Source organism: Carettochelys insculpta, chromosome 7, assembly GCF_033958435.1.
Source record: "Carettochelys insculpta isolate YL-2023 chromosome 7, ASM3395843v1, whole genome shotgun sequence".
Classification (NCBI taxonomy): Eukaryota; Metazoa; Chordata; order Testudines; family Carettochelyidae; genus Carettochelys; species Carettochelys insculpta.
Window position 1 is genome coordinate 51732533 of NC_134143.1, and position 19487 is coordinate 51752019.

General features: G+C 40.9%; 2 protein-coding genes across 5 annotated transcripts in view; one reads left to right on the forward strand and one right to left on the reverse strand.

Moving 5' to 3' along the window:
• The window catches only part of DOCK1 (dedicator of cytokinesis 1), a 620618-nt gene that overhangs the window by 357229 nt on the left and 243902 nt on the right, over window positions 1–19487 (reverse strand). The window lies entirely within an intron of this gene.
• INSYN2A (inhibitory synaptic factor 2A) overlaps window positions 1–19487 on the forward strand; it is a 78596-nt gene that overhangs the window by 16414 nt on the left and 42695 nt on the right. Inside the window, exon 2 of the mRNA XM_075000183.1 lies at window positions 6185–7382. Coding sequence (XP_074856284.1) covers window positions 6190–7382 — 1193 coding nt within the window. The 5' untranslated portion in view covers window positions 6185–6189. The remainder of the gene's footprint in view (window positions 1–6184; window positions 7383–19487) is intronic.

Here is a 19487-nt window from a genome sequence, read left to right on the forward strand (position 1 = left end):
AACTATTGGAAAAAATGATCAAGTGTTACGTAATCAAGATTTGATTTTTTTTTTTCTAAAAAGATATGCTCTAGTTCAAATAGGAATTAATTCAGGGAATTTCTGTGGCCTATGTTATATAGGTGATCAGAGTAGATGATCACAATGGTCCCTTTCGTTTTATAATATATGAATAAGAGATATGAAGCTAAAAATGGAAATGATTGTACTATATGTTTTTGACCTACTTCAATGAAGTCTACTTAGGTTTCTCTTTTCTCTCCAAGTTGGCTAGTTTCCATATTGTATTTACCAAGCTTTTACATAACTTCCAGCATTCTGAAAGCCAATCTTTAGCTCAAATTTTTTTTTAATTTTGGTAGCTATGAAACAGATGGTATTTAGTATACAGAATCCATGTAACAGAAATAGGCACCAATCCAATGAAGCAATTATAGATGAATAGGAATTAAAGTAAAGCTGAAAATAGCAAGTATAGTAGACTAATATTTTATCGAATAACAAACATCGCTGACATTTTTGGATATTCTTACTGCTACAGGACTAACCATTAGAAATTATTTTGCCATGAGTTCCTACCTGGTCCCCAGTAGAATGCTCAAGATGGATTCAGAGGCATTTTCCATTGACTTCAGTGAGGTGAGATTTTTCCCAGAATCCCTGAGTGTGGGCTGCATCTACACTAGAGAGTTTTGTTGACAAAACTCACTGCATGTCCACGCACAAAATGTGTTCTGATGACAGTCTGTTGACAAAACTGGGCACTTCTGCCAACAATGTTCTGCCTCTCAACAATGAGGAACAACACATTTGTCAACAGTTTCTGTTGACAAAAAAAAGCTGTGCAAGCACTTGCGGGAGGAGGGCCCTCTGTCAACAGACAAGGGTTCTGGTTCACCAGTCAGCAGCTCTGTCGAGAGAATGGAAAGGCACTCTGGCTGCTCCCTCTTGGGCGACAGAGTGGATTGCTCTTCCAGTCTGCTTTTGTGTGTGGATGTGATCTGTCAACAGAAGTTTTGCTGGAAGATCTCTTCCAATAGTAACTTTTGTCAACAGATCACTGTAGTGTAAATGTAGCCAGACTTTAGACAGAGGTGGAAAAAGTACCCCGAAAGTTACTTGAGGAAAAGATTTAACGTGTGTGTGTACTTTTACTCAAGTAGTTTTCCAGAGGGTCACTAGTGACTTGTATTTCATCACAACTCCCGCATCCTCCTCCAGTGCAGCTGTATTTTTAATCAAGTATTATCTTTTTGGGCACTTTTTCCACTTCTGAATTTAAAGTCAGAGGAGACCATCAAATCATCTAGGCTTACCTTAGGCCACAGAACCTCCACCATTCACTCCAGTAATAGCCCTATAACCTCTGGGTGAGCCAATGAAGTCCCCAAATCATGATTTAAAGAATTCAAATTACAGAGACTCCACCATTTGCAGTGATTTAAATCTCCAAGGCTGTGTTTATACTACAAAAATAACTTCAAAGTTGCTTACTTCAAAGTACAACTTCGAAGTAAGCAACGTCAAAGTTGAGCATCTACACACGCTGTACTTTGAAGTTAAACTTTGAAATAAGGCACTACTCCATTCCCAGGAATGGACTAAGGACTTTGAAGTTGGGCTCCCTACTCTGAAATTAACTTGGAAGTAAAGGAAAATGTGTGCAGACTCTCTGCTGGCTACTCTGAAGTAGTGCCTAACTTCGAAGTTATCTTCCAAGTTACTTCCCACTGTAGATGAACCCCAAGGGACTCAGGCCTCATGCTGCAATGTAACGCAAAAGCACACAAGGTCTCTGCCAGTCTGATCCAAGGAAGAATTATTTCCTGGACCCAAATACAGCAATCAGATTCTGAGCTTGGGGGTAACACTCCGAAGACACAGACCTAGGAAAACGTTTTCTGTAATGACTCACAGCCCTAACTCTCCTAATTTACCCCTTTCCCAGGGTATGGCTTTACTGATGATTCACAGCATAAACCTCATCTCTTTTTCTTCTCTAGGCTTGGCTGCCATGAGCGTTTTCTTCCAAGTCTTCCTCTACCCTAGCTCCCTGTTACCACTGCATAAGGGCTACTGGTATCTTTTTATATTCATGGTTGAGTTAAGAAGCTGCACCTTCCACAATGAATCAGCAGAATTTCAGCAGCTTTATGCAGCGCTCTTAGCATCTTTGAAAATGGTGTGTCAATACATGAGCCTCTTATTAATTGTATTACAAAGCCTCATTATTTTAATACTAAGCCTGAAAAACTAGTACATGGGCAGTAAAATCTTTTGTGATTATTCAAATACTTTGACTCCGCTTCTCTGTCTCTCCCCGACTCTCAGTTTGAACATTTCCCTTGAAGGCTCACACAGAAAATTTTGTTTTCTACAGTAACTCCATCCACAGCCAGCTGGAACTAAAGATGACAAATATAGATTAGACTAGGCAGAATATGCTTTAGCTGCTAGAAGGTCTTATTTGTGGTGTTTGCTAATAACTGACTTAGGGACACAATTCGTTACAAATAATGGGAGCTGTGCAACAGATTTTCAGAATCAGCTAAGTGCTTAAGAAGCACAAATTATTCCCTTTCAATGGGCATTGCACTCTAAACCACTTTGCTGCCTTTGAAAATTCCTCCTGTCTAAATATCCCCAGTAGTTCTGAAATAGTCAGAACAGAGAATGATATTCAAATCCAACTAACGGTCCAGTATTGCACCTAGCTCATTGGACTGTCATGTTTTGCTGCTTCCAGTTGTCAGGCTTTGTCCCCAGAGAGAGAGCCAGAGTGATGGTATCGTTTTGGGCACTGGTTCTCAGTCTTTAGCAACCGGAAGAGCTGGTTTTGATTTCTCCACCAGGTTCTAATTTTTCGGGGGGGGGGGGGCAGGCTCAACCCTGGGCCCCACCCCACCCCACCCAACCCCTTCTTCCAAGGCCCTATTACCTCTTCCCACCCCCATTCCATACCTGCCCCTCCTCATCCCTGCCTCTTTCCACCCCATCCCCCAAGTGCTCCCTGTCCCCGTCCCTCCCTCTCCCTCTCCCTCCCAGCACCTCCTGCATGTCATTGAACAGCTGTTCCACAGCATGCGGGGGGCACTGGAAGGGAGAGGAGGAGGAGTTGATCAGCAGGGGTGATAGCCCCAGATGTGACTCGAGGACCCTCCAGGGTCCTCAGACCCCAGTTTGAAAACCACTGATTTAGGAAACGTCTGAACAACAAATGAAGGTGTGATTGTAGCTCCGAGGGAGACACACCTGCACTAGTTTTCATCTAGGTAAGAACAGTAGTGAAGACATGACAACACACATTTTCAGCAGGGGTTTGCTGCTCCAGTACGAGCCCACTGGTATTGACTCTGGGACTAGGCCTCTCTGAAGTCCATGCCACCAAATCTTTACTGCTATTGTTACAGGGGTTAGCCAGATTAAAGGTACTGCAAGTGTGCCCACTGGGGCTGCAATCAGACCTTCATTTGCTGTGAAGGCACACACTTTGGCTATGTCTACACAGTGGGATACTGTAGTATCCTAAAATAGCTGCCCCATGTCTGTGTAATATGCCTGTCATTTTGAAATACTTTTAGAAATAATGGGCATCCCTCTATACCTCATTGTAGAAAGAATAAGCGATACCTCAAAACAGTGCTTTATTTTGACATGTGGCACCACTTAAGACAGCACCACATACCAAAATAGCCTATTTCAAAATTGACTCAAAACAAGCTACGCAATATGCAAAGTGCTAACCTGTGTATCTCATTTTTGAGTTTAGCCTGTTGGGTAGACATAGCCTTAAGAGGAGAAAGAAGAATCAGTATTCTGCCCTGTTTTCATGCTGCTGACAAATATGATTTCAAAGGGGTGAAGTCTAGCGATACAACAACTAACTAGCAAAAAAAAAAAAACAAACAGAGAAAGCCTAGGGCTCGCAGTGCCTAATATACCAAAATATGGGTGTGTTGCACAGAAGGAAGCAACACAGCCATCCCTATGGATACCACAAAGGCAAGTATCTCCAATGACTGCTGATTCTTTTCTTTACATTTTATCCTAAATTTTAATATATTTGAGAGGCTTTCATACTGCTGAATTAGTACCATCACAATCATGCAATGACAACATTTCTAGTGGTTTGAGCAGGGAACATGGACTTCTGGGTGCTATTCCAGCCTGCCTTCAGGACTCCTGGGTTCTCTTCTCAACTTTATCATTGGCTTGCTTTGTGACCTGGGGAAGTCACTACCTCTGTGCATGTGTTTCCCTTTCTGTACAATGGGAATAATATTTTCTTCCGAGGAGCATAAGGAGACTTTAATGATGTTTGTAAAGCATGTTGAGATATACAGATAAAAGGCACTATAAGTAGAAATCTTTCCATGGCAACAGACTGATATCCAGGATTATAACTTCATTGCAGGATCAAGCAAAAAAGATTGTGTGACATAGAAATCTCATTCAAATATAAATGCTTAAAAATGGCAGGAAATAAACAATGGAAAAGGATTAGCCAATGTAAACTGCTTTTAACATCCAAAACTATTTCCCCATGTTTGCCACAGTGAGCAAATCTTGTTGCAATACCTAAACAATTTTTGTTTTTCTTTTTACAAAAATAAAAATTTTCAGTAACTGCATCATAACAAGATTCTTACTGCAGGAGTGGGGATGGATGTGAGGGACACATCAAGGAAAAACACTATACTGATCTGCTAGTACAAATACATACAAACTCATTGAATTCAATTGACTCTACCAATTTATGCTAACAGAAAATTTAACCCAAAGTATTTTCTTCAGCACTCATGTAAGCTTTTCCATGCACACAGAACTGCTGTAGAGCAGCATAATACATTAAGGTGTTACCCTTGTGGCATTCCTGGTGTGGAATAATCAGCCACCTGTATCTTAGCTACACTTAATAATTAAGAACAGGATGAAAACTGAATGCTCAAAACAGAGCTCCATATTTTACTATTCCTGTAAGGCAGAATTTTCTGTTTTAATTGTCAGATATTTTAAAAAACAACAGGGTTAGGGCTAGGGGTTACTGTGTAAAATGTTACTACAGAAAAGATTTTTTCCCCACAGTGGTATTAGCTGGTTTTCTGTCTTTAAGTAAAAAAGTTCAGATGAATCTAGTCACAAAAGGAGTACCGAGAGTGCCCTCCAAAACAGTCATTGTACTTGCCTGCTATCAACGTTTTAAAAATCCGGATGTCTTCTCAAACAGATCAACAAATTCCAAATATTTAATCTGTCACTATGATCTAACATACAAACAAAACCTATTAAGCTGTATACCCACTGCACAATTACAAATCCTTTCAAATGTTCTGATCTTAGATACATGCATACATTTCTACCCTTGAGCTACAAAAGCTGGATTGTATAGTCAGGGGATTTAAAGACAATTGTTCTTTAAATCTAATCAAAATTAATTATGCAATGTTCAAAAAATTAGTAGAGCCAAAAATGAGCTCAATTATAACAATGCGAAGACTATGCAGCATTTTAAGAAATTTAAAATGTCATGTTTCTTGCCAGACAGGAGTGTTTCATGGAAACCCTGCACTGTTCATTGGCAGTCATCCTGCCTATAAGTGTTTTCAACTTTTGCACGGGGTGAAATGCTGATTATAATAAAACATTCAACAGAGAAATACATCATTTTCCCCAACACAGTGTTTCTTAAACTTTGAGACCACAGAACACCAAACTAATATTTTTATGTGCAACACCTAAGAAATTTTTCTTCAAAAAAAATTGCTGTAAGACAAAAAAACAAAAAAGCCTCAGCAACATATACAGCAAAAAACAAAATGAAGTAATTTAATCAGGTATCATAACAATGAAGAAGTACCATTGTATCTGGTTTTAATAACCGAAAATATATGTCATCAGTGTATGATATCAAAAAGTGTCAGACATTCGCAGCACACCTGCAAGTTTTTCATGGCACACCAATGTTTTGTGGAACACTGTTTAAGAGACATTGGTATGGAGCCCATGAAGTAAAACTTTTCAAGCTCACACGAGGATCTAGTTTTTCCCACACAGCCTGGTTTTCACAGACTTAAAGGACACTCCCTGAAGATAAAGAAAATATTTTCTAGTTTATAATATCTGAATTAAGGAAATAATAAAATACTTAATAAACAACTTCTTAACCTGTTTTTTTTATATGCAGGCATCATGGTGAGTAAGGAACCCAGCAAATGCTTACTCCCAGCCTCTGAAAGTGAAGTTGAACCAGCAGCTTCACTTGCTTTGGAGATGAAATATGCATTGGATCCCAACCGCCAAATTAAGAAAAGAAACAAAGCCCTTCAGGTGAGATTTAAAGATATCTGCGAGGCCCAGAATGAACAAAGGGAGAAACAACTATCTACAATACAGCATGCAGACAAAAGAGAAACAAAGCCCATCTCTTATAAAGCAGCTTATCGTAAATATATGACAGTGCCTGCACGAAGGTCAATACCTAATGTTACTAAGAGCACAGGAGTTCAGACCTCACCAGATCTTAAAAAGTGTTACCAGACATTCCCTTTGGATCGCAAAAAAGGGAGTATTATTAAAAGCGTCTCAGCTGTTGACACCTTTAAGAGTCAAAACAATGGATTTTTAATAGATATTAAGGATAAAGATAGTAAAAACTCAGGGGAGGCTGCTCATTGTAGCAAGGTCAGTGACCTAAAGTCAGGAGTGTTTATTTCCCATACTAATGAACGCATGAATGCAGTAGATCAGCCTTCTAGTGACAACTGTTCAGAGGCATGTAAAAGCACTGATTTGCACAGCTGTACTAAAGAACCTCCTTCTCTTCAAAACTCAGCAGACTCTACTTCAGAAGAGCCTGATTACCAGCTGCGTGATAACGCAAAGCGTGATACAGGGCCACTGGATAATGAGGAAGCTAATCAATCAGCACATGGGAAAGTGTTTAAGACGGAAGTAGCTACAATTTATTTACCTACATCCAGTTCACATGCCACACAGCCTGACCTGCAAAATTCTGCAGCAGAGACTGAATGGTCACTATGTCCTGCAGCAGATGAGGAAAAAAGGAGAACTGTGCATCTTAATGGTCTGCAATCCCCACCAGTAAATGCTCAGGCCTACTCAATGCATGCACAGTGCCAATCAGCCGAATGTAATGAACAGACCCTTCAGATAAATGTTTCACCTATGGAAGAAAACCCGCCTTGTCAGACAGCAGTTGCTGTGAGTGAAGAATGCCAACAAATTGTGCCTCACACAGAAGTGGTAGACTTGAAAGCACAGCTTCAGATGATGGAGAATTTGATCAGCTCAAGCCAGGAAACCATAAAAGTACTGTTGGGTGTCATTCAGGAATTAGAAAAAGGAGAAGCTCATAGAGAAGGGTAAGTATAAACCAAGCTATTTTTAAAACCTTTCTTAAGATGCATGGGCATTTATATTTGCTAATTTAATCTACAAAATAGCATAAACCCTAAGTAAATTCCAGTACTGAACCAATGTCATCTTGTTGACATATACTGAAAGGTTTGGCTTTAGAAATATGTCCAAGATTAACTACACAGCCATCTTCAAAAATGGGTCCTATTTATTTATATTCCATAGGTTGAATATTTACTTGGTTCATCTTTCTTGCTATATGTGTTTTTGTGAAGAAACTGATTCTATTAGCGTGAGGATCAATGTCTGAAATGACATTGAAGCTATTTCACTTTTTTGAATATGCACATAAGAAAATACTTTTTGAGACATGCATTATTCAGTATGCTTATTATATCAACAATTTGTATGAACAATAATTCTCCACATGGCACTAAAATTAGAAGAAAAATCTCAGTCTGCAATCTTTTAAGATTAAGGGATATTAATGCAAATATGAACAATTTAACTGCCTGAAAATCTGCTTTATTCTTTAAACTTCAGAATTTTTAACATTTGTGTTATTTCAGATATTTAAGATAAATTAAATATTTGAAGAGCAAGTCTTCTACCTAATGATTATTATGTCCAAAATATGCAAAAATTTTCATCAAATCTAAAGGGACTATTATTTTGTAATTACAGTAAACCCTCAATTTAACAGACTAATTGGGGGAGGAGTGTCCACTATTTCTGAAAGTCTGTTAAATGTGAGTGTTTACTGCCCACCCACCCCCACCAAGTCCCCGAGCCCTAGCCCACACCCCCCAAACCAGAAAACAAAATAAAACCGCAAACAAAAATAAAAACAAAAAAACAAGGAAAAAAAAGCCCTGCCACTTAGCACAGCTGCTGCTGCTGGAAAACTGCTGGACCGCACCACACGGCACATGCCACCACGCCACACACGGCTGGAGGCCACCTCCACGTGGCCCTCCCGCCAGGGATGGGGCACATATGCAAGTGCCAGTCTGCCTGTATATATGTCCCACCCCAATGGGAGGAGTAGGTGGTGGCTCCAGTGGAGGAGATGGTGGCTCCTCCAGGCTCAATTGTAAGTCTCAATTTTTTGGGAGGATGGGAGGGATGATTTTACGGGCCCCAGTGGAATTCAGAAACAAGGGCGGGGGGCGGAATGTCCATTGTTCTGAAGTCAACTAAATTGGGGTCCGTAAAATGGAGTGTTTACAGTATTTATACTTTTCCAGAAGCTTAATATTTTTAACAAGAAGTATTACTTCTATATGAATAGTGCAAGTGGTAGTTATTTAACCAGATACAGATAATTTTAGTCTTTATCTGATAATTGCAACCCTTGTGTGGTTTTGGTGTCCCATGTACATTATCTTTATTTAACGTTCTAAGGATTTATTGTAATTTGCTAGTTTTTACTCAATGGCTGCATTTCAGAAGAAATACTTTTCTAACAAGTGCTCACAAATTTTTAAACACTTGTATAATATATAAGATTTAAATTTGATAACGAAAACAAACTAAATTTTCCCCACTCAAATAAACACTAGCCCTTTCCATCACATTTGGAATAGATTGTATTTGTCCTCGTCACCAAAACAGTAGACTTATGACACTTTCATTTGTTCATTCTAGACAATGTTCAATCCTTATGTCTCTAAATAGAATACTTATTTATAATTTAAATGTCAGGACATGCGTTGAGAAAACTGGCTTTGTTTTCATTTGTGTTTACAGGTTATATTATAATATATTCAGGACAGACTGGTAGCATTTGGTCTTTCGGACGAAGAATTTACTCTCCCAAGCAACAGCTGATATAATCAACTCAAAGATACACTTTAAAGAAAAAGGGCAGTTCCCTCCCCTCCATCAATTCTGCCCCATGTTCCTCCTCAAATAGATGACTTAAGTGCACCCAGTGTTTAGGGTGTACCCAGTCCTGTAGTACTGATGAACTGCTTTCCAAAAACCACTATTGTCACCTTAGTCAGTGAATGAACTCTTAAAGCTTTGCAACGTGACAAAGCCCATGTCCTACATTTTCCCTCCTTGATAACAGTGAAAGTCCACCTTCAAAATACTACCCAAACTTAACAATATTAGCACTAAAGATGCAAGATAGAGGAGATATTTTGTTGAACAAATTTCTGTTGGTGGAAAGAGACAAGTTTTGGAGCTACATAAGCTCCATGTAGCTCAAAAGCTTATCTCTTTCAACCAATCAAAGATGGTTGAATACAGCAGAAGACCTCATCTGCCCTGTTTCTCTTGTGTTCTAGAATCAATACATCAATAACATGAGTGTGGCCAACAGCCCCTGTGGGCCCCAGAGCAAAGTGGGAGGAGGGGAATCAAGCTCTGCACCCCCACAAGGGGCAGGGCCAAGGACAACCAATGTAGGTACCGCTGGGACCATGGACCTAGAGTGGCAGAGCAGCACTATCAGAATTTCAAAGTGGCCCAAAGCTCTGGCTGCTGCCAAGTACCAGTGGCAGTGGGAGCGTCGAGCCCCCTTGAAAGGTTGGGCCCCAAGGCAACTGCTCCCCATGCCCAGTCTCCAAGCCTGAATAATGCTCCAAACAATATTAGTCCTGACTCTTACGCCAGTCTTCCCCCATCTTGCAAACTGATCAGAAAGCAAGCCCTCTACTCACTCTGATCACCAAGATCAGCGATATTAGAACTCTAACTTCTACTGCAATTTTTTCCTGACATACTCTACCACTACCAGCATCCATCATCTACGCACAAATTGCTTTAAAATAGGTGAACTGCAATAAGTTCAAATAGTATACATTTCCAGGCAAGGAAAAGTTAAATATTTCTGGACAATTCAACTATTTGACACTTTGTTGTGGAAGTTCCATTAGCAATTGCATTTTAAACCACCTTGGTGTTTGCTTTCATGCTGGCAACAACATATGGATCTAAGATGGCATACATCATCAGTCTGAATGAACTCTCTCTTATTGATCAATAGTTGATATTTTACTATAAATCTAAATTTACAAAATAGCCCCACATTTTTAAAGATTAGGGTTCTTAATCCAACATGTGGACTTTTGACTAATGATGTTTGTCATTATAGCCAAAGAAAGAGTTTAATTTTGAGAAAAAAAACCCTACTGTGTTTATATTGTTTACTATAGTCATGCTAATTCAATGGTATATTAAGAAGTCAGAAGACAGACCCTTACAGTATGAAAACTGCGTGGACACAGATCAGAGAATGTGAAGTCTTTAGTGTAAAACGTATTGTAATCTTTATTAGGATGGCAAGATGGAGTGTAGGACGGCTCTAAGCTACACGTTCTGGCAATAGCCTTTGTGTGCACAAGGCATACACTCGCCTGACATATCCCTGTGATGGCTTCTCAGGATGCTCATAAAAGTGAATCATCTCGTTACTCCACAGCCTCAGCAAGAGAGAGACTTGCTTGTGCTCACCTGGATATCAGCTTTAGGTGATTAGAGAGCAAGGGTGAAAAATTGGGACAGGAGTTGGAGGTAATGGGCACTTATTGCAGGCAAAGTCCAAAATATTGGGACTGTGCTTATAAAATCACCTTGGTCAGCTCCCTAACACCACCAATCTATTAGCCACTCATCCAATCTCCTCAGGGTTCTGCCAGCATTTACAGTCAACACGTTAATATCTAACATCCTGGGACCAGGAGAATGCCAGATATTCAAATATTCTGGATATTAGAGAGGCACACCTAGCAATGCATAACACTAAAGAAAAACAAGGTTAGATATTAAGAAACAAATGTATGCAGATTACTTTATTTACCAGCAACAGTAATATTGTACACTGTAAACTTGTAAGCTACATCTACACTAGAGAGTTTTGTGGACAAACACTGGTTTTGCTGACAAAACTCAGTGTGTCCACACTAAAAATACCCTCTGTTGACAGTAAATCAACAGTACACAGCACTTTTGTCAACAGCCTTCTGCCTGTCCCCCCATGAGGCAGAACGCTTTTCTTCACAGAATCTGTTGACAAAAAAGATGTGTCAACACTTGGGGTGGGGGGGACTCTGTCGACAAACAGGGCTTATGGGTCACCTGGCAGGCCTGTCTGTTGTGTTTCCAGTTGGCTGTTTTGTCAAGAAAGTAACTGGGCAGTCTGGCTACTCTCTGTTGACAGAGTGGATCGCTTTTTGATGTGCTTTGCTGTCTGTCCTCAATCGATTGACAGAAGTTTTTTGGAAGATATCTTGCAACAGTAACTTCTGTCGACAGATCACTCTAGTGTAGACACAGCCATACTGTATTTGCTCTATTTATGTGTACTTACTATCACTATACTGTGCTTATGGAAAACATAAGTAAAACTTACATAGGGTTAAAATGCTGGTTATTTGAGAGTTCCAGATAATAGAATGCTGGATATGAAAGAGTTTACTGTACTTTGTCTCATAGGTAATATGCAGTATAAGTATAATGGGTGTACTATAGCCCAGTGGTGGGACCACCTCTGACCTATCAAGTTTCTGTGTGTGGCCCACAAGATACTTTGTTTACTGTTGCTCATGCACAGGGTTGTTAAGATTCTGCTCATTTCTATCTGTGTAGGGTTTTTTTTTTCCACCCTGTATTGGTATAGCCTGCACGTGAAGCAAGTACACGTGGGGTGAGATGCACACTAACTGCATACAACGACTGTGAGAGCCACACGCTCCCTCTACATCCAGTCAATTGGTACACTTCACATATTCTAAGTACGTAAGCACCGTTAACAAAACGACCCTATACCAGGAGACCATCTTGGTTGCAACAGTCTTGCAGACTACTGAGGTGACGGGGCACCACTCATGGGGCTCTCTCTCTAGCCTATGGCCCATTGCTGCTGTAGCCTCAGAGCCTCTTTGAAAATATCCCCTGTGATTTCCAGCTGCTGTCACTGGAAGCTCACACAAGTTAACCAGGTTTGCAAACTTGCCTGAAAGAGCTCAGGATCAGCTCCTTTATAACATTATAGCTCTGAGATACAGTGAAAAGAATCAGAAGTTTAGTACCAGAGATAAGTATTTAAGAGATGCTGAGTCAGGATAATGGATACATGAATGGTCACATACAAAACAAAGTATAACATGCTTCCTAAGAGTCTAAAACAGACTTTCACCTAGAAATGCAAAAAAAAAAAAAAAAAAAAGTGCTGTCCATTTTGCTCCCTCAGTGATGGATAAAGATGCCCTTTTGCCTTCTCATAGTTCACTGCCTTGTCTCCAGAGTCAGAATATGTCTTGTGATTTATACTGTGGTGTCCCCCTGCCCACACGCCCTATTTTCTTGACACACAGATTTAGCTATCATTGTGTTGGCTTACAATGCTTAATTTACATAGCCAATAGTGAGACAACTTCCTTTGTCTGACACAAAGCCTGTTTGTCAACCCTGCCTTTATTTAGGTATCTATTTAGTACATATACACAACTTCTTAAATATCATCTGTACATACGTCACTCAATGGTTATGAAGATCAGTACAGTCCTGGATTCATTTAAAATTCCATATGACACTCCTTATTTGTAAATACGAGGTCAGCAATGTGTTGAGGTTCATGCATTTATAAGGTATTTCAGAGTACTGTTACAGAACCATGACCCCTCAGCCAGTTAGTATTGAGTAGTTTTTAGGGTCACAATCCCTGCCTACTTCAGAGTTAGGGGGATGGCAGTGTGTGTGTGTGTGTGTGTGTGTGTGTGTGTGAGAGAGAGAGAGAGAGAGAGAGAGAGAGAGAGAGAGAGCGCTGCATACACCACCTCAATGCCAGCCTAGTTTCCCCGATACTAATGGAATTCTCAGAACGTCACATCCCTCTGCTTCCCAAACCATTTGCATCAACTGAACACCACGAACGCACAAAAACAAATCTGACCCTCTGCGTAGAGTATGTCCATGCTCCACTGATCATAAGATTGGCTGGAAGAGCATTCTGTTCCCTTAGAAAATGTCTATCCATGAAGACCAAGTGTATCTGAATCACTCTTCCCCCAAAATAGACAACTCTTTTGTAAATAGGATAACTCCTAGAACAATGCAAGACATTTTCTTCGATAACTTGTTCATTTCTGCACTATCTTCTTTTTCCTTACAGTGACTCAATAATGTCAGGGGGTCTTAAATATTCTGGTATTGCCACTGGATCAGTGTTCACTGGAATCATTTTCACTAATATTTCATAGGTTTTGAACTGCTGTTATGTACCACTTGTACCTAAATGTATCTGTGTGAGCAATAGCTATGTCAACATCTCCAGAGCTAGTGGCATCACCCTCTGGGTAACACGTACCCCTGTTTATTTTTAAGATTGTCATTTCTACATATTTCTCTCTTCATATTTGTTCATATGGTAACAACATGCAGAAGTACTTGGCTACGCTGAAAAACACTTTCTGAACAAGTGCTGGAAAGAGAGCAGCTGTAATACTTGACAGCAAGTAGAGGGCTCTCTTCGGCTCTTTCTTGTTTACACACAAAAACTGTACATTGGTCTCAGTTCCTCCCTCAGTCCTGATGTTTAGAGAAATAGAATCAGATGTTTCTTTTGCCTCTAGACTGGGGTCAGGTGCATTAAAATTGGGTCATGAAGAACCACTACTGGCCATGCTGAAAATCTGAGGTTTTATATTAAAATAAATTAAAGAAAGATTTAACAGATTATATCTGGATCTTTTATTGGATTTTACAGGAAAAAATTGAATTTGGTATGTCTACATTGTGATTAAAGTTCAAAGAGGTAGTTGTTAAAAAGAAGACGTAGTGTGGGGAGAGATGTTTCAATCATAGTAGGCAGCCTATTTAAAAAAAAAAAGCTTACATTGTACTGAATGGCATGTAAGATATCTTTTATTTTATCACTGTTTACTATTTGGTTAGCAACTCATTTCAACAAAGTTTGTAACTTTCCGTGTCATACAGAAAACCACTACAAAAACAATGTGAGAAAAACTGATATATCATTGTGGAAAAAGACAGACAATTTTATAATATGTATGTATTTAGGCTATGGTAATGGTGCTGGGTTTAAGTTAAACTTAAGTTAGAGCTGACAGTGTTTAATACTGTGTAATCTTTTTTGAAACTAAAGATACTAAATGTGGCTTCAGCTACCCCTTTCCGCACACACTGCTGGCAACTGAGGGCAAATATCTGGAATACTCCCAGCGAGCTGTAATCATATAGTCAGGTTTTTCTCATTTAAATGCAATGGATACACATTTACTGAGCCAAATTCCCATTTCATCTGTGCAACCTTAGTTATGCGAGTGAGAATGCACAGGAGCCACTGAAAGCAGAATTTGAATCACTGTCTTACAAATTGTTTAACTGCAGTACTATTCATGGAATGTATTCATGCACTGTTTTAGCATACATACATACATAGTTAAGTGATTTGTTAAATCATTTAACTATGTATGTTACATAGTAAGGAACCATACTTAGTTAAGTGATTTGTTAAATGGTGAAACATGCATGGGTAGTCCTTTAAATTTCCAAGTATGACTAAGTGTTACAACCTAATCCCTTTGTACTATATAGCAAAGTAGACAGAAATTCTATAGAAAGGATCTCTGATTTACGTGGCAGAGCTGTATGAGATTATATAGTAATGTCAATTTAAAAAAATCTTTCAGGGTAAAATTTTCAGAAGTGACTTAAAAGCTTAAGTCCCATTGACTTACAAGCCGATAGTGGATGAAGGAATGAATCACTCAAACTGACGTCTTCTGTTCATTCGCTGTGAAGCACCTTGCATCAGCCACAAGTGAAGTCAGTTTTGAAAACTTTCAGGAGATTTTTCAACAAAATTAAAATGCATCACAGTGTATTATTTGTACTCAATGGGTTGGAAGCAGCTCCTAAGCTAACTTTGCAGTTTGAAACTCATAGAGCTGACTAAGGAAAGTTTTGAAAATCAGGGTTTACATTAGTTCAAATGAATATGGGTGCTTATATTTGCTTGTGCTCTTGTTTGGGATCGTATTTTCATACCTTACTGGAAAGCAGTATAGAGAGAGCATGTGTGTGAGAGACAAAGTGTGGGTAAGTGGTCTGTACCATACACTTCTAAGAGCTATTTGTAGTAACAGCCTCTTCCTGTCTTCACACATACTGCACTGCTGTTAGCAATTGTCTCTACTCTCCCAATTCCTCCAAGACAGCCAGAATCTCCATACTTGGGAAGTTCCTCAGATTGATAAAAGCTGAACAACTGAGAAGCAGCATATTTCCTCCTTTTTCACAAATGAAAACACGAAGCTCAGAAAGCCCTGATAAATACTGTATGAAACAAGATCCAGTGGGAATGGGGTGCTCAGAATGGCCTGTTCTCGTTCTGGAAGGAGATGCTTTTGCCTGCCTCCCTTCTGTTCTTCATTTTTAAGGGCAACCATAGAAGCACAGGAGCAGGAATCTTAGCTTCTGTGGCAACAATTATTTGGAGGACAAGACAATGCTGAATGTACTTTGCTTTCTGCTCTGTAGCATCTAAATTTTTGGTTGTTTGCTGACAGAATTAGTGACTTACTGAGACTATTAGTCTCCTAAATTTTCAAACTAGCACGGACCACACGGTTGCCATATGGATGCATTGTTCATTCCTGAGTGAAGCAATATTGAGATGTTTGGGAAACTGTGATGTCTCACTCTTTTGAAGCAAAGACAGAAAATTTGCTTTGGTATGTCTTCCTGGCTGAGACAAGCATAGTTCCACCCAAGTTAGTCTTTTGCTGAGGCTAAAAAAAAAAAAGGCATCTCTGACATTATTCCTCCTACCCTCCAGACAAACACACCTCTTGTGGGAGTCCCCAGTATAACTTAATTCACCTGTGGTTCTGAAAATTAATACAGTCAAACCCCGAAATACACCCATTCGGCTTATGAGAATTCAAGTTTAAAAGGAGTTTGATTTAAAACCCCTACCTCATCTTATGAGGCATTTCCTCGAATTTACGAGGTCCGATTTCAATTTCATGCACCTCAGCGAGACACGGACACCATGCAGCAGGAGAAAGGCTGCAGCTCCAGGCAACAGCTGCCTGCAGCTGCATCCCGCCAGCGCATCTCTCTGCAGCATCTGGTGGCAGTTTCTCAGAGCCCCTGGCCCAGCCTTTACCTGTGGCTGGTATGGGTCTCCACCTCAGCTCTGCAGCAGCAGCGCACCCCAGCCCAGCCGGCGGCTGCGGGCTCCCAGATGCTCCTGGGAGATGTGGCTGCTGGGTGCGCAGCCCATCCCGGCCCCGCCCCTGCCGCTTGCTCCCTGGGCGGCTAGGGGGCCGCCGCTGGCTGCCCTGCACAGCTGTGCCTTGGGTGCCACTTGCTGCCTGCGGCATTCCTTTGCATTTAGCGCCTCAGCCGCTGCTGTCAGGGCCTTTCCACTGCGCAGGCCCGCACGAGCGAGGCATTGCCCCTTGCCAACTGGGGGCCTCCTGTGCCTGCCTAACTCCCCGTGCGGCCAGCCCCTGATACTGCCCCCTCCCCACTTAACCTAAGCTGTGCTCACGCCGGGCTGCCTCCCTGTGCCTCCCCATGCCCTGCTCGCCCCCTTGCACCAGCCCTGCTTCTGCAGCCACGGGCAGCTACCTGGCTTTGCGCCCCTCTCCCAGGTGCTCTTGAATTTCCGGTCCCCTGTCTCTGCAGGTAAACAGACATATTGTAGAGTAATTAATGAAGGGAAAATGCCTTGCTAGCTTGTGTTATGATAACTAATGTTAACTATTGAAGTAATTGTGTTCATTTTAATGGGATTTGGTGTTGTTTTAGCGTAAATGGGTGTAAATTTTGGGGCTCAGGAATGCATACATTTTTTTCCCATTGAAATTAATGGTAATTACATTTTCAACTAACAAGAATTCACCCTAAGAGGAGTTTTTCAGGAACGAATTACCCTCATAAGGCGGGGGAAGACTGTAGTTAGGAGTAATATTGGTGCAAACACTTCAAATCTTATTGCATGGGGTCACATCCTTATATATATCAGAGAGGTAGCCGTGTTAGTCTGTAGCTTCGAGAACAACAAAAAGTCTTATGGCACCTTATAGACTAACATACTTTGGAGCATAAGCTTTCGTGGGGAAAGACCCACTTCATCAGATGCATGAGTGGGGGGGGTAGTTTCAGAGGGGTATTTAAAGAGTGGGGTCCCAGTAAAGAGAGAGGGCCAGAGCTGACAAGGTCTATTCAGCAAGGTGGAAATGGACCAGTATCAACAGTACTTATCGAAAGAGGAAAAAACAAGTCAGATCAGACAGGGGGATGTGAGCCATTGTCAACGTCTAATGGGGAGCTATCAACACGCAAAGCAGAGAAACTGTCTTTGTAAACTGTGAGCCACTCCCAGTCTCTGTTTAATCCATGGTAAATGGAGTGAAATTTGCAAATAAATTGCAGCTCAGAGATTTCTCTCACCATTTGATTTCTGAAATTTTTTTGTTTCAGAACGGTCACCCTTAAATCTGCCAAAACAAAAAGCAGCCAAGTAGCACTTTAAAGACTAGCAAAACAGTTTATTAGGTGAGCTTTCGTGGGACAGACCACTTCTGATGGTCTGAAGAAGTGGGTCTGTCCCACGAAAGCTCACCTAATAAACTATTTTGCTAGTCTTTAAAGTGCTACTTGGCTGCTTTTTGTTTTGATAGTGTATAGACTAGCACGGCTTACTCGCTGTTACTATTAAATCTGCCACTGAGTGTCCAGGGAGGTTGAAATGCTCTCCCACAGGCTTCTGTACATTTCTGTTCCTGATGTCTGATTTATGTCTATTCTTTTATGGAAAGACTGTCCAGTTTGGCCAATGTAAATTGCAGTGGGGCATTGCTGGCACATGGCATATATTATATTAGTAGATGTGCAGGTAAAGGAGCCCCTGATGGTATAGTTGATGTTAGATCCTGTGATGATGTCACTGGTGTAGATATGTGAGCACAGTTGGCAGCGAGGACTGTTACAGGGGCTGGTTCCAGGCCTAAAGTCACTGGTTTGTGATTTGTAGTGGCTGGTGAGGATTTGTTTAAGGTTGGCAGGCTGTCTATAGGCAAGAACAGGCCTGCCTCCCAAGGTCTGTGAGAGTGAAGGATCCTTATATCTGACACTTTCACAGCTTTACTACACTGTAGCACTTCTGTGGCTGATACTTTTTTCTTATTCCTGCTCCACAGTGTCACCAGTGGCCCTCGTGCTACCACCTCCAGCCAGAGCATGACATCTGAGTCCTATGAACATTTAACGCTCATACAGAAGCTCAATCACTGCATACCACACTTCTGTAATATAAACTGAGAGGACATAGAGCACAAGGACTGCACATTGGTGAATGGGCAGACTGATGCTATACCACATGCTTGGGATACAGACCTCATAAGTCCCCCCCATGTCCCTTCCTCCCCCCATACTGGTTGTGTTGGCCCAGAGACACCTATTCAAAACATTGCTGCTTCCAGGTGGAAACAGAGGGTCAGACATCTTCCCTCAATACTGCTTGGGAATGCTGCTCAAGAGGGATCACTGGGCCCCAAACTGAAGATTTTGCTAATAATTTCAAGATTGGTGCTTGAACTGTTAACCATTCAAATTTCAGTCACAGACTCTCTCCCTCCCCCAACTTCTGGCCTGTATCTCCAAAACCACACTGCCTGTTTCAATTAGACACTTGAGGATACCACCTGGAGCTAGCTTTTATACTGTGATCAGACTAGACCCATTTTTTCACCTAACTTAAAATACACGTAAGGGGTTATCCACGTAGGGAGAGCAGAGGGCGGAGCTTTCTCCCTGCCTGACCTGTATCTCAAACTGATTTCCATCAAATATGCACTGAACCTACATCTTATAACTTTCAGAACATGATGCAAGACTTGTATTTTGGGGGCAGGTAGTTTCATGGCAATTGGATGAAATTCCCCTTGGATTAAGTGTCTAGAGTAGAGAAAATGGAGGACAACCTTTCTGTTCATAGGGTGTTCCTTGTAACACCTATTCGAAAACCCAAGCAGTTAGTGTTACAGAAACACAGTAACTTCCCTGACATGTGTCCAATCAGAAAAATCAAAAGGTAATCTGGAAAAAAAAATACAGAATGAGTCCAT